We start from the raw sequence: 16,198 nt of genomic DNA, 5'->3' as shown, positions 1-16,198 counted from the left end.
TAGGAGCCATGTTAAAAGGCTAATCAATTTAATTCCCTGAGAGTTACAACAGCCATGTTGAAAGCATCCAGCACCTACCTGCAGTTTTTCAATCAGGGGAGAGCTTTTCACCTTGACCCTGGGAAGGGGGCAAGCATTTGGAGACTGCTTCTGTAAACAAACAGGAAAAGACCAAAATAAACTAGACGAAGAAAAGAAAAGTTCTGAAGCCTGAACCGGTCCAGATTGATCCTGAGAAGTGAGAGATGGAAGAAGAGGAAGAAAAGTGAAGAATCTGTCACTGAAGGCTTTGGCGGGATCTTTACAAAGAAGTCTGTTCTTCCCTTTCCCACTATTCTCACCTCGTCTGCTGTCCAGCCATTAAGTCTATGATAAAGAGGAATTAGATCACACAGGACTGAGGAATCGGAGAGCACTGTACAGAGTAATATCACTCCGCTGTGAGGAAGATCATCAAAAGAAGGTAGCCAAGCCCTCTACATGATCTTCCCTTTCCCCTCCCACCACCCAAACAGTGCCCTCTTTTGAGAGAAAATGGGATTCTGTCTCTTCCGACTAGTATATCCATATTAGGGATTGTGTAATGGTTAGTCCCAGAAGACTAGGGGTCAGTACCCCAGGGTTCTAGTCTTGGCTGTGCCACTGCATGGCTTTGGGCAAGATATTTAACCTCTCCGTGGTGCGGTTTCCTCATCAGTAAAGTGGAGATAAAACGGACGTACCTCATAGAGGGTTGCAAAGCTTTAATGTTTGTAAAGTGTTTTATGAACTATTCCTCTAGCATATCTGAAGAGAAATGTTTGACACTGGATAAATTACACACTCATTCACCCTTTCAACTGTGAATCTAGAAGGAGGGAAGAATCCAAGAGCAAATTATTACTTAATATTTATGTTGCAGTAGTGCCTAAAGGCCACAACCAGGTTGGACTCCATTTTGCTGTATAAACAACATATGACAGTCCCTTCCCTAAAGAGCTTAAGATGTGAGGATGGAGCTGGTATGGGAGAATCAGGTGGATCCTATGGAGATGTGGTGCCACAGAAGGAGAAACCTCACAAGCAGAACTGGAAATGTACATGTGTCTGCACCAGTAAGGAGGCAGCAAGGAGCAGAGTACGTGTGGGGTATTGCTGTGGATGGATAGGGGAAGTGTTCTCTGCTTCAGAGCTTATGGTTTATGTTTCACTATCAGAGGATCCCTCTGGTAGGCCCACATAGGCCCAAGGTTCACATGCCTTTTAGGGAATCAGAGGGAATAAGACCCAGCAAAAAGGAAGCTCTTTCCTTACTGCATTGGTACTCACCGGCTCCCCATTGTAGCCGAACTCCACCTTTTGGGTGTGTAGGGGAAGGGAGCATGGTGGTTTCCTCCGGGTTGGTTTATTACCTGGTACCTGAAGATAAAGACAGCCATTTGAGTGACAAAGGAAGTGCAAGGAGGTTACATTCAAGCACCAGAAGGCAGCCTCCAGTGTTGTGTGTCTGCAGAAGGCCCAACAGAAAGCAGTGTGGGGGTGGAGATGTCTCCAAGAGCAGCCACATGCTTGGAGATGCTCTAACAAGTATTCCATTGGAAGCCCCACAGTAGAAGGTCTTGTAATGTTTGTTTTCTTTCCTGTCTCTGCTAATCACTAAGCTTTCATCTTTTGAACGGGCCTCAGCTTCCTGCTTCATTCATTCACTGAGCTCACTATCCTACTTGTGGTACCAGGGGCTGAAGGGCAGCTCAGAGTTCTGGACACGGCCCACAGCCTTGCTAATCTTTCAAATGGAGGTGCAGCTCACGGAGACTACAGGTCCCAAGTTGCGATGTTTAACAAGTGACTCAGAAAGCAGGTTTGTCCGGAGAGAAGGGACAGCACTTTTTTATTAACTGCACAAACACTCCTCTCAGTCTGAACCTACACAGGCTCCTGGGAGGATCTAGCTTACCCCTGGTATGAGGAGAGGCTTAGCACAGACATCAGCGCAGTCTCTCCAAAAATCCATCTCATTTGCACAGTCATGCCCCTGCAAGTAACCTGAAACTTATACTTACACCAGTGTGGAAAGCTCCAACTTGATTTGAATTGTGTATGTTTCTATGTTGGAGATGAGAGAAACTGAAATTTCCTCTATTTTATGCCAATTTCTGTGACCTTCTGGCAAGTTACCAGTATGCTCTGTGGTGCAGTATTTGGTGACTTTTCTCATAATTTTTACCCCCTTAGTGTCCAGAGATCTGGAAAGTTACAAACATCAGATTGTGGCAAACTCCATCTTCGAAGAGTTGGCCATTTTAGAGAGTTTGTCTGGAGTGACAAACTTGGGCACCATGGCTTTATGAGGTTTACACTGTTAACTGGTGATGTTGTGTCAGCAGATAGCAATGCAATATCATTGTGTGAAGCAATGTAATCAAGCTGTGACCATGTCATCCCATCACAACATAATATCATCCTGACACATCACAATCTTGGTATGCAGTATCATCCTATGCTGTGGAAAAGTCATCGTATCACAACATTATGATACCACATTGCGAGGCAGTGATATTTTGTGGGCATCCATTAATGTCCTGTATGCTAAGTTTGCAGGACATAGCTCACCATTCTGATATCAGGATGGCCACAAAGATAGTGAGGTCGGGCAACCATGATTATTACATCACTCACCAGGATTGTGATATGCTGAAATGATTTTTGTTTTTGACACGTGTGTTTGTGATGGTAGTAGGGGACTCGCTCGGTCACAGAAAGCGGATCAGCGGCCATGAGTCCTTTGACTTTCCCTGCCTCCTCAGAGGATTAAAGCCATTTGGGGCCTAGACTCATCACAGTTTTGGGTACCTTTGCTGCTTAAGTTCTTTCGGTCACCCCTACCCTGGTTTCCTAGACTTCTCTTCCAGTCCCCCTTACCAAGAAAGGTTTTTCCTTCCTGCTTCCCAACAGAATCTGTTTCTCACTGACTCATTGCTGCATCTAGGACTCAGCAAAGCAGGCCTGGATTACAAGGATTCAGTTATTCTACCTTAATCTGCCTTTATACCTTGTAGAAGAGGAAGGAAAGACAAGGCTGCTCTGACTGGGATGCTTTCTGGTGATAAATGACAGCATATTGGGGCTAGTAAAATGTCCAGTGTCCTCAATTACATTGAGTCAATCCAGCTGCTAGCAGAACATGAGTCCTGTCTCATGTAATATTCCAACAACCTGCAAGACTGCACCAGTTTTCCTGCTGTGCCAATCTATGCTGTCTAACCCATCAATAAACCATTGCTTGAACTCTAATGGGTCCTATTTATTACTCCTGAGTTCAGTCATACTGTAGCCCCCGTACATGAAATTAAAACTGCATAATCTTTGAGATAGTTTTTTGTTTGGCTGTAGACAGTTGATCCAGCTATCTTCATTTGTTTAAATCCCACTGAACGTCAACTTCTTGCTTTTAGGGGAGGAGGGGAATCCTGATAGCAGTATGTGCTGGTCCTCACTGGAAACATTTGTGAGATGCATGCCTTGCATATAATAGTTTTGTTTGTTTTTAATCCAACAGTTACTGCGTTAATTAGGTCTCAGTGTGTATACACACGGACTAAACTGCAGTTTGTTTGTCTGCTGTGCTGTGACTGGATAGAATTGCTTAGGATCAAATAAAGAGGGACAAAACTTTGTTCACTATTTCTGAGCCCTGGACAGCTGATTCAGAGCTTTACAGAAGATTGCTAAGGAACCTATCACCATTATTTATTATTATTATTATTATTTATTATTGATGGAGAGCTGCTAGTGAGATGCATGCTGGCTTCTAAGCTGCTTAGTTTGTTGTTCAGCCTCACTATTTAGAGTCTCATTTCTGTTTCATAAATATCAAAACATTTGAGTAAGAAAAGCTAGTTGGGTGCTTTCTAATTAATCAGTAGCCAAAAAGGCCCAGTGCTGAGCTATACATGTGCACCTTGCTTTGATGCCAGCTACCACTGGGGAACTCATGGATGTCTTAGCAGGCTTTTCAGTGTCCCTAAAGCACAAACATCCTGCCACTGGCTAACAAACTTCTTTTAGTAGCAGCTGGAATAGGTATGCAAGAATGTCTACATGTAAATTTAGAATGTATAGCGTATACTGTGCATGAGATTGTTGTGTGTTCTACTACAGTTTGCGAAGCACAATGGGATCATTCAAGATAAAAGTTGCTATCCAAAACTCAAGCCATTATTTTAATGCTTGGATCACCCAGTCTCCCCACCTTCACTGGCCAGGGATGAGTCTCCCATTTCTCCATTTTTGTTATCTGTGCCTGAATTGCTCCTTACCTCCTTTCCAGAAATGGTGGCTGCTTGCTCCTTGAACTTTCCTGCCAGCTGAGCCACAGATAGGGATGCTGACTTCTCCACCTCTGGATTGGTCTCTGCTGGTCTGCCCTGACAAATCAGAAACAAGATAGTATGTGCCCAGGTCTCACAGATATGGAAAGTTGGAAGGTTGAAAAGTAGACAGGTTATTTATTACTGAGTGCAAGAGTAACTGAGGGCTCAGAGCACTGCTGCCAGATGTGAGTACCTGGTCTAGGAAGAAACCATCCCTGAAAATAGGACCTGTTAATATCTTAAAGTATACAAGGTTATTAGTAAGGCCTGAATGGCTCAGGGACTTGATAGTGTAGCAGGGAACTTTTCATCTCTAACAGAAGATGCTGTCTCCAGTTCTCCACTTCAGTGGAAAGAAATTAAATGAGATATTTCTACCCACATCGTCCCGGTCACCATCTGTCTCCAGCAGCAGGTAGAACTGGGCAATAGCAGACATCTCCTCCAACGTCTTTTCTGTGGTGTGGCGGTGATGGAAGGCCTCTCACAATCAGATTTCCCCCTTTCCAATGACTCTTCTGCAAGGAGACTGGGCTTTCAGAAGCCTTCCCTCACAAAGCCTATGTTCTGCTTGGGGAATGTGTAAGTGTGACTGGGGTGTTACTCTCTGCCCTTTCCCAGTATCTCACCTCTGCAAAGAGGTATCAGGCTGTAGGAGCTTAGGTAAAGATGCTCCCCCCCATACCCATTCTGTACTTTGCTGGGAACTGGGGAATTGGATCACGTGATTCTGCCCACCCCCAGGCAGCGTTCCCTCTGCCACAGCCCAGTGGCCCATGTCACCTCATATATTGTTGTTTTGTCATTTTTATCATGTGACACTGGTGAAAAGCCTTGTAATAAGCTGTCCATGGAAACCAAACTTGCTAAGCTCCATTGGTTAGCATCGATTAAAAAAACCAAACTGGGTAAATTGCGAATACCGCATTGACTGGCTTGTCTTGAGCCTTTTCTTCAGAACCTCATAAAATTCAGACAACAGGGAGTTTTCCAGGTTGCAGCCCACTCATTAGAGAACCTCATACTTCTGCATCCCCGCAGCACCAGTGTTAGTGTTTGACCTGTACCACTTCCTTCTCCACACTTCTATTGCTTAGTCTGAAAAGTCCCACCAGAAGCTGGTTTTAGGCCAACGCACATTTTCCACAACAGCAGGAACCCCCAAGATTCTTCCCTTTTCGCTTGACTCCATTTGGAAGGAATTGTGGGTTAAGACAGTGGAACTGCGCCTTTGGCTTAGCTGATAGGCAGAGGGCGCTCTCAGTATGCCAAGGCAGCCCAAAGATGGGACTTTGGCCCTTGTAATACAGTGGGGAATGCTGAAAGAAAGAGCAGTGGAAACTTAAAAGGTCCTTAGATAGCTATTTCCTAGACAAAGAGTGAATCGATGGGGTTATACTGAGAATTAGCCTGAGTCTCACTTCAGTTTTGGATCAAGTTCTTGGCTAAAACTTTGAGATGCAGCACAGTGTGGTTAAGGACCACCTTACTCTTTCCTCATCAGTACAATGGAGATAAAACTGACCCACCTCACAGAGGGTTGCAAGGCTTTAATGTTTGTAAAGTGCCTTATAAACTATTTTAGGGCATGCAGTGCATTCTTCTGACTGTAAGTCTAAGGAGCAACCACTCTTCCATACATTATTTTTTTCCTGACATGGCATGGCTGTCCTCACTTGTACACTCTGATTCATCTGAGCAGGACAGTATGCTCCTTCTCCAGCCCTCAGCCCCAGATTTCACCTGGGAGGATATGGCAGCTTCTTTTGGCTTGTTGGCACTATGTGCCTGAAAGCTTGTCTCCCTTTCTCCCTCAGATTTCGTCAAAGCCCCAAGTGCACAGCAAAAGCTGGATGTCCCCAAGCAGTTTCCCTTTAGCTGATAAAACACATTGTAAATAGAATACATGCTTGCGTGAGTAAGTTTGTCCTTCAGGCCACAGGAAGCAGTGAACATGCCATTCTAATATTAGAACAAGTAGTCCACGGGCTGTGGCCCACAGAACTGCCAGCTGCAGGCTCTCTGATTACACCTCCGATTTCACAACAGGAAAATCCATTTTTCAGATCCTCTCTGGCCATTACACTGCAGTGTTTCATCTGGCTCTTTCTATTGCAGAAGGCTCCTCTCTCACTGCTGAGGGTGCAGTGGGATTCTCCTTTTCCTAGTCTAGCGAATGTACGTCGGCACTCTCTCCAATTAAAAGGATGTACACCAAGGTTCCCTCCCCACAACTAGAGGGACAGCACTAGACCCCTCTCTCCCCACTCCTCCAGGGGCATGTACCTCACCCTCACAGTAGGTGTGTAGAACCCTTGCTCTCACTCTCTCATGGTCCAAAAAATATACTAGACAAGTGTTTGGCCAATTCCAGGGTATTCTTTTCACTTTGGGGGGATATGACAAGGCTCTCCGAGACTGTGCTTGGGAAACAGGACACTAAGACCAGCTGTCACCTTGATAAAATTGAATAGGTTTGCTGTTGTCTTGTTAGAAAGATAGATCTACTCAGGCCAATAAGTTGTGCTGTTTGTAGTCAACTTTAGTTGAGTAGCATCACTGAGGAAGGAATTGGGTTTTTTCCTGCCAGAGCAGTCATGAGTGCCCCATTGTAATTGTAATCAATTCCATGCTTTGGTGAGGGCCTCTGGCAGTGGTGTACCTCAATCCCTCTTAATCATTTAGTCTCCTTTGGGCTGCAATACTTTGGTCTTATTTTGGTTGCTGGGTTTAGTTTGCAGGTGCTGGCCTGTGATACACAGGAGATCAGACCAAATGATCTGGTGGTCCCTTCCAGCCTTAAACCCTATGACTCTATTATAGGTGAATTAATAAGATGCTAGGTTAGGAAGTCCTATCCCACCAATAGTCAGTAAAATGGTGATTGCTGGTCTCAGAGGTCTTTTAGTTTCCCACAAAAATGAGCATCCAAGGGGATCCTGTGTTATTTGGAGTAATGTCAGTCAGACTCTCTGTTGGAGAGCAGTGAAGAGGGACTCAAATTGCAGCATCAAGTTTGGAATGTTTCTGCCTTCAAAAGGGGAGTGTAGTTTACCGATATTTATAAAAGTTTCACATTTTCCTTTTTCAGTTAGTGGGTTTGAAACGGACATTAGCATGTTTTCCAAGCCAATTCTTATTATTCACTTTCTTTTAAAGTCAACTTTGTGCTGATCAGGCAGCCCTGGAGAGCGAAGCCTCCTATTTATTCACAGAACCAGCACTGCAGCAACTCAAGTTTCCCAACACTTCCCTGACAATGTCCTTCTTCCCTGTTCTAGAGGGACCCCCTATTGAGCTAAAAGGGGAATTTACTTTCCCATCCAATTCTTTGCCTCTGCTGACACTGTCCCACCCAGGGCCAATCAGATTTGTTTTAATGTGGATACATATTGACTTTGCCCTGGACAGGACTGAGATCACACAGGCCATCTGTGACAGGGTGCACAGATTTTTAGTGCCCTCTGGAGAGAATCCCTCCCCCCCCTCACCGGCATGGTTCACCCTATCCCATTCATGACCCTTGTGGGAGGCCCTGGCAAGACAGACAGTTGTGTGGGAAATAAGGGCCTTTCTGAGCTGAGGTAATCAGATGCAACTGAGCCTAGTTAGAGCTTGGGAGCTGGTGTACACTAGAAAGTTAGGTCGACCCAATTACGTCGCTCAGAGATGTAGTTAAGCCGACCCAGGGTAGATAATTCTTCTGTCGAGCTAGTGCTCTTTGACCTAGTTACTGCCTCTGAGAGGTGGATTTACTACAGCTGTGACACTGTAAAGTTCCTAATGTAGGCATAGCCTATGCCTTAGACTTGGCTTATTTCAAAAGAGAGAAGTTCTACTGAAGCACCCAGGACAGGGAGATTTAGAGACAGAAGAGCTTCCCTGTGTGTATTGTTTGTGCATTTACAAAAAGTTCTGTTTTGTGGGGGATCCTGGATTTAATCCACATAAAATGAATGTAGCCAGAGACTAAATGATGGGGGCAGATTTGATCATCTTTTCATTTCACAAGAATCCTGTGAAATTAAACCTGAAACCCCTGAGGTTTTTTGTGTGCTTAACATAGGCCTTCTCTGAAGCTCCACTCTAGCCAACCCTGGCTTTGCCTCTCTACCCCAAAGCCTCTGGATGGTCACAGTACAGATTCTTGTTAGATTTGAACCTCATGGTCCCTGTGTGTGAAAGGTATCCCAGTAGGAATCCTTGACCAGGCATTTCCCAGTTTTGTTCATCTTTATGCCTACTTAGATCATGCCTTTAATGAGCCATGTTAGGATGGCAATGGGGGCAGAAGTAGGGTTGCCAGTTTTCATTGGACATATTCCAGGAGGTTTCATCACAGGACAAAATCTTTAATTTAAGATTAATCCGTAATTCCTGGAGGGTTGGCAACCCTAGACATATAATCAGAAATGACCTTGTTCTTGGACCAGTTTACTTTATAGCCTGTCAAGAAAGACCAAGTTTCATTTAGGTCATCAAGAATCTAGTTCAATGGTCTGGTTTAAGTAGTTTTTAAATACCAGCTGGATAACAACAGTAACTTATAATCCTCTTCACCCCCCATTTAATATTCTAACTTCTTGGTGGTTCTTCTCATGTTTCTTTCCCCACCACACATATAACTTCAAAAGGTCAAAGAGGCACAGAACAAACGTAGCAAAAATAACCAGATCTACCCTGTTAATTCTTAGAGATAGAGAAACTAAGGCAGAGAAATCTCAGTAATCAGTATCTTATCTATGTGACTATGGATAATCTTTGGTAGATAAAGGAATAGGACCCAAGAATCTTGATCTTCAGATTTCTGCTCTAACCTGCTATACAGTTTAGACAGAAGTCCTAAAGCCAGAAGTGGACACTGGACAGCTTTGCCTGGTACAGCATGGCATAGCAGAGACCGCTTTTATTTTTTGAATGGCTATTGCTGAAGATGTAGGTTCTCTGAATTCCCATTCCACCCTTGAAAATGCTTTCCCCCAGTTTGATACCTGGGTAAGTCCGGTCAGTGTGACTCCCATACAGCTCTAGTGATGTGCCTCAGACACAGCAGGTTGTTTGCAGCTGAGTGATTAGGAAAAAAATAAAATAAAATCTCAAGATTCATAAAAGCCTGGCAAATGGTGTGGCCAGGGCTCTCCCTCCACTACCTTAACCTTCAGCAGCAGCTGCATTCCACTGGAACAATTCAAATGTCCATCAACAGTGGGAGATTCTTCAGTGTGGGAGACAGAATTTGCACAGGAGCTGGCTAGACTACAGAATTCACCCCTGCAGGAGATAAAAATGAGCACAGGCCTCACTGCATTCAGAACTAAATGCAAAACTCATCTCTTACATTGAGCTATCCCTCTGTCATGTCTTCCATGCACACCTGACTAACTAATCAACCTATTTCTCCTGAAAATTGCAAAGAAAAAGATTGTCAGTTTGATTTTTCAGATACTGCAGTAGTGGGATCCATAAGAATACCAAGATAGACTGAGGAGAGACACTGGGGTTTCCTTTGAAGTTCAGCAGCCAGGCAATCAGACAGTTTTAGGTTTTGTCTACATAGGAATGTTTTTTTAGTATAAACTAAGGAGTGAATTTAAACCTCTAATTATATCACTATAACTCCCTTTGGGGACACTCTTATTCTGGTAGAATAGTGGCTTATTTGGTTTAGCTTATGTCACTTGGGAAGGGGTTTAAACTAAACTGAAAGCCAAACAGCCATAAGATGATAACAGCTTTTATTTACTATCTGTTTGGGCAGGATTTGAATCTGGTCTAGAGAGGAAAGGCTCCACCTTTGTCAGTCCCAAAAACTATCCTGTCCCCACCCCCAGATTAATTTTTACTCAGAAAGAAGAATTTAAAGAGGTCTAGTCCAGTCTCTTGCTCTCTCAATTGGGAAAGCTGCAGAGCTGGCTAGATATAGCACAGCATGTGGGCAAGTCAGTCATTTTTCTATTTGGTGGCTGGAAACAGACAGGAGACAAGCTTTCATTTTGAATCCCATGTGGGAATACCTGTTAAGTGAATGGATTTTTAAGTGCAGGTCAGATTAAATCAGTGGTTTGCAATTAAAGGAGAAACATACAATAGCCTATACCAGAGTATTCATTAAAATTTCATTTTTAAAAACTAATTTTAATACAAAAAACTTTGGAATAGCCATTTACTTTGGTCAGAGCAGAGTTAAGATCCAGGTTGTCGATGAACAGATTTCTTTTGAAAAATACTGTTCATTATCTGAAATTCAAGGTGAAAAAAAGTGGTTCTATTTTATGTTTTCAGTTAAGCCTTTTTATAAACGATATGTTGCCACTTTCATCAGGATGCTATTAAGAAGGGAGCCATGTAAGAACAGGAAGTGGAACAATAAGTAAAAAGGGAGGAGTAAGAGCACAAAACCAAGAAAAAAAAAATGAATCAAGAGGCACGGAGTTAGGAAAGTAGTTGAATGATAGCACAAGAACAGGAGAGAAAGAGGAAAACAAAATTAGCAGAGCCTATGCACAGTACAAGACTATTAATTCTCTGTATTACTTATGAAAATATCAGCTAAAGCTAAGCAGAGGTTACCCACGAAGTGGGAGGGCTCAGGCTTACATTGGTCTGTACTTTACATCCCTAGAAGGAAATCCCACAATGATTGTTCAGATTCAGAGCTCAGGATCATGCTGGGCCCCCAGAACAAGAAACATTACATCCAAAGATGTAAGACTTGAGTAAACAAACCTTTTCTTGATACACTGACCTTCCTCCATCCCAACAAAGCAGCTTTCTTCCCTCCCTGCAGCCCACTCAACAAATCATTGCATTTTGGCATCTTCAGGTCTTCAGTTTAGGAGGGATTTGTGTGATTTATTTCTCCTTTTGGTTTCTTATCTGCAGCGAAGACTCTCCTTGCTCTGATGGTGTTAACTTAATGCAGCTGTCTGCAGAAGTGCTTGCAGAGAGAGAGAGATTGGGGCTCTGGCTAGAGTTCCCATAATTACCCCAGCCTCTCCAGAAGAAGGTGCTGCAGGAGCTTATGCAGTAGCTCTGGCTGTGGAGGAGTTCACAGTTATTCAAGTCCCACTCTCCTCTGTAAGGAGCCATGTTAGGGAATGCAGTTAGGATGCTGACCGTAGAGGAAACTCTCAGCAGCCAGAGAAGCTGAATGCATTCGAGCCACATGATAGATCAGAACTTTGTGTTGTTTAAAGATCCCAGAATGCAGGAATTCCCATCTTCTTTCTCTTCACACTCATTTGATGCCCCATTTCAGAGGAAGAACAACTGGCCTCGAGTGTCCATAGGTTCTCCCTGCTAGACAGCAGGGGTAAGATATAGCAGAAAGCCAAGGAAATAAAATCAGACTTCCATTTAAGGTACAAACATTGCTAAGGGGAGGGGAAGAGAGAGAAATTTAAAAAAAAAAAAAAATTCCAGACTAATATCAGTACACAACCTGGCTGTGAAAAAGTCACATAGCATGATGGGAGATGTAATATTCCCAGCATGCTTTGCTAAATTTCTGCCCTCTGTGTGCAATGTCTGCCATTTTAAAGGGATAGTAAACACGGCTCCAATATGAATTTTTATAAAGGAGAATTAAAAATAGTAAAGAAAACTAAATGCCATAAAACCTTTTCCCAAATCATCTGGGATGGCAAGTGTCTGAACTTTATGGTTTTATTATGGTTTGTACACACAGGGGAAGAGCCCAGAATAGCTAAGGCAGAATAGCTTTTACTGAATAGCTATTCTGTATTAACTCCCTGTGTTGACACACTGATTCCACACTTCATGGATTAATCTAAATCACAAAAAGGCAGTTTTAATGTGGAATCAGACTGTCCCCATGGGGAGCTAGTGTGCAATAGCTATTGTACTTTAAATACACACCCTAACTATGTAACACTAATTTCCCCATGTAGTCAAGCCCTTAAACTTCCATTGTCAAGGCTTCCCCTAACCCAGATTGACAAGCAATGAGTGAAGGGGCCCCATGATCTCATTAGGCAGCCTGAGAATGTGACAGATTTGATATTGCAGGCTTAGTTTAGGGGAAGGTTTGAACATTATGCTAATAGGTCATGGATTTTAAAAGGCCCCTGGTCAGGCTCTAGAACCACCAACAAGCTGTTAATATAAAAGGCTCTCAGACCAGACTCTGTGACCCTACAGGCTGTCACAGTAGTGTGAATGGGTCCCTTGGCTCAGTTCCAAGGCCCTGAAGGCAGGTTAGAGACCTCTCTGACTACACATTTCTCCCTGTGGACTCTCCCAGCTGTTGCCTTTATGTGGATTCTGGTGGCCCTTTGACAAGTGAGTGCTCATTAACCGCAAATGAGTGCCAGAAAGCAAGGAAAAAAATAGGCAAGGAAGTAAGAAAAGGAAAGGAACTCCTGAACTGTGAATGCTACTTTGTTGCTAGAGCCCAGTATTCTACTCTACACCACCTTTCCTCAGCCCTAATTTCAATGAAAACAGGAGCCATCACAAGCAACTTCAAGGAAGACATGCAAGTAGGGTCACTGCAAACATGCATCAGCATAATCTTCCACTATAGCACTGATTCAGGCTATGTCTACACTAGCACTTGTGTGTGTAAAAAAGCCACACCCCAACCAACATAAAAGTTTCACCAACAGACACGCCAATGTGGACGGCGTCTCCTGCCGACAGCTTCCGCCGCTCATTGGGGGTGGATTAATTATGCCATTGGCATAGAGCGATTACAAGGGAGACCTAACAGTAGTGCAGCTGCAGCGGTACAGCTGTGCCACTGTAAGGTCTCATGTGTAGACATAGCCCTAGGGTTTCTTTGCGGATTCTTTGAGATTCCAGTGTTTCTGCAGAATAATTTTCTAGCCTCTGTTTCCACACCATTGCAGTTCCATCTTCCTACCCCTGCAAATAGATTAGCCACAAGAATAGGTATAAGAGTGGAAAATTCCCCCTTTTCAAATGAATAAGGTGTTAAGTCTGAAGTATAACAACAACGAGGAACATTAATTATTTCCATTGGATAATTTGAATAGAAGCATACGGCTAAAACACTTTGTCAGTGTAGCTGAATTCTCTTGAAAAGACATTTCACAATAATAAGGGTGTTCGTTTGAAAGAGGAAGGGAAAGTTCTCTGATGAGCACATTAAAGTGCACTTGAAAAACTTCAGGGAGTGGATTTTTTTAAGACAAAACTGGGTGAAAAAAATTCAATTTTACTTAAAATTATTCAAGATACAAATATTCCACTAAACACACTAGTGTATGTGTTCTGAAAGATTTCAGAGTAGCAGCCGTGTTAGTCTGTATTCGCAAAAAGAAAAGGAGTACTAGTGGCACCTTAGAGACTAACCAATTTATTTGAGCATAAGCTTTCGTGAGCTACAGCTCACTTCATCGGATGCATTCAGTAGAAAATACAGTGGGGAGATTTATATACATAGAGACCTAAAAGTTGCAATTCTTCAACAAAAAAACTTCAAAAACAGACTCCAACGAGAGATTGCTGAATTGGATTTAATTTGCAAACTGGATACAATTAACTTAGGCTTGAATAGAGACTGGGAGTGGATGGGTCATTACACAAAGTAAAACTATTTCCCCAAGTTTATTCCCCTGCACTGTTCCTCAGACGTTCTTGTCAACTGCTGGAAATGGCCCACTTTGATTATCACTACAAAAGGTCCTTCCCCCCACCCCCCACCCCCCACCGGTAATAGCTCACCATAAGTGATCACTCTCATTACAGTGTGTATAGTAACACCCATTGTTTCATGTTCTGTGTGTATATAAATCTCCCCACTGTATTTTCCCCTGAATGCATCCGATGAAGTGAGCTGTAGCTCACGAAAGCTTATGCTCAAATAAATTTGTTAGTCTCTAAGGTGCCACAAGTACTCCTTTTGTTTCTGTTCTGAAAGAGTTTGCTTTAAAAAAAAAAATCCAAGTTTTGCTACAGATTTCCAGTAGTCTAGTCCTGTTTTTTCTCTCCTGAGAACTCCATGTAGCACAATTACCGTCTTTGAGCTCATAGGCAAGAACCCTACAATGGTTAACATAAGAGTATTCTACATCTGCAGCAATGACCAATAGAAAACATAAAATAGATACTTAATCAGCCAGAAGAGGCAAAAGAACAGCAGCTCCTACTTACAACATGGCTACTTTAGAACTACAGCTTCTTCTTATGATGCTCTATGGCAAAGTAGATTCATCTACTGAGTCTATAACCACCACCTACTATATTCTTCATTCATTCATGCCACTACTCTCTTACCCTACTCTAGATCCTTTAAAAATGTAGTAGAGCTTTTTTAATGTTACCCCACTTTCCTGATACTTTCACTAAACCCTTCATAGTATAGTCTGTCACCTTACATCACCTAAACCAGTGGTTCTCAGCCAATTTACCATTGTGGGCCACATGTGCAGGTCTCTATGTGTTATGTGGGCCTCATCTACACCACACACACACTCTACATATATGGCCCTGAGGATATCACATGGGCTGCAGCTTTGTGCTAATTGGGCTACAAGTGGCCTGTGGGTTGAGAACCACTGATTTAAACTCTTCATAAAGAGCCTCTCTTTACTGGAACACTCGTCACTCTCTCATATTAGGTGATCAATGTTTCTTTAACCTTACATGTGTTACAGAGCCCATCTTTGTGTCTATTCAATATATATAAATAATTATTCAAACCAGAGCAACCAGTTGGCAGTCTAAATAGGACTACTTCACTGATCCTTTTATAACTTTGGAATAGTACATTGTCCTCTATTTTGGGGCATACTTCACAGAATATTCTTCCTCTTTTCTCCTTGGTCCAAAAATTCTGGCCACTCCTTTTAAGTCCTTTATGAATTAAACTTTTAAATTCCTACTTACTGAAAGGAATCTTTATATCAATTTCTCCATTTTAAAGCTTTTTTTGCTTCCTCATCTACCATTTCATTGCCACCTATCCCAACATGTGCTGGAATCCATGCTATTACTATGTTCACACCCAACCATACTAACTTGTTGTCAAAAAACAATATTTCCTTTATGAAATCACTCCTTTTTGAGGTAGAGCTATGGCTGCTTGGTCTTGCCAAATTTAAAGAGCCAACAATCAGAAGGGCATTCTCAGGAAAACATTCTAAAAGAGGACAACCCAACACTAGGGGAAATTAGTAAAGAGCAGGAATTTGCCAAAGCATTGGTGATAGCTGCAGCTATAATAGTTAAGGTATGTTATGAGTGAACATGCCTTTGTTTATTAAAAGTAGAGGGAGAGCACCTGCTTGTACATTGTTGTACCGTAGGGTGCACTGTTCCAATTTGGTGTCTAGCAGTCCCTACTCATGATGATGCAATCAGCCTGTGTCACCAACTACGAAGGGCTAGGAGAAACAGCCCAATGGTTTTCCTACTGGGACTCTATCACAAAGCTGTTTCCTGTTTGTGTGTGTTTGGAAGATGGCACTTGCTTATGGCTCCTTCTCTGGTCCTGTTGCCAAAATTACCTCAGAGGAGCGTAAAGCAGATTGCCTATGGCTCCTCCACACCAGCACTCCTAGTTACCCCATGTACTGGATTTAAAAAAAAAAAAAAAGTGGCCTTGCTTAATGATGAACCTCACCAACTACGGCGACTTCCAACCCTCCAGACTGTTTAATCAAAGAGTCACACGATCAGCTGCAGCTCCATTGCTCTGAATAGTGCTGTTTATGCCAGCAGTGACTCTGGTATGGAGTTGTGAGAACCTTGGTGGCTGAATGCAGCTGAGGCAAACCCTGCAAATAAGCTGCTCTGCCCTTCCCAGCAGACTTATAGGAAACATCTGTAGACTTTAGAAAAGCTGCCTACAGTTGCAGTTT

The 16,198-nt window shown here is 42.9% G+C and overlaps 1 protein-coding gene across 5 annotated transcripts in view; it reads right to left on the bottom strand.

Moving 5' to 3' along the window:
- RCSD1 (RCSD domain containing 1) overlaps nucleotides 1–16,198 on the bottom strand; it is a 39,017-nt gene that overhangs the window by 5,110 nt on the left and 17,709 nt on the right. For 3 of the 5 annotated variants that reach the window (XM_027819981.3, XM_027819982.3, XM_043538448.1), the window contains exons 2-4: nucleotides 4,299–4,406; nucleotides 1,309–1,398; nucleotides 79–150 (exon numbers count right to left, since the gene is read on the bottom strand). In XM_027819981.3, coding sequence (XP_027675782.2) covers nucleotides 79–150; nucleotides 1,309–1,398; nucleotides 4,299–4,406 — 270 coding nt within the window. Of the gene's footprint in view, nucleotides 1–78; nucleotides 151–1,308; nucleotides 1,399–4,298; nucleotides 4,407–11,097; nucleotides 11,232–16,198 lie in introns of those variants that run through there. The other 2 variants (XM_043538447.1, XM_043538446.1) reach the window with 2 other exon arrangements.

Source organism: Chelonia mydas, chromosome 1 (assembly GCF_015237465.2).
Source record: "Chelonia mydas isolate rCheMyd1 chromosome 1, rCheMyd1.pri.v2, whole genome shotgun sequence".
Taxonomy (NCBI): domain Eukaryota; kingdom Metazoa; phylum Chordata; order Testudines; family Cheloniidae; genus Chelonia; species Chelonia mydas.
Note: the sequence above shows the minus strand (reverse complement) of the source record. Positions and strands in the feature narration are given on the sequence as shown.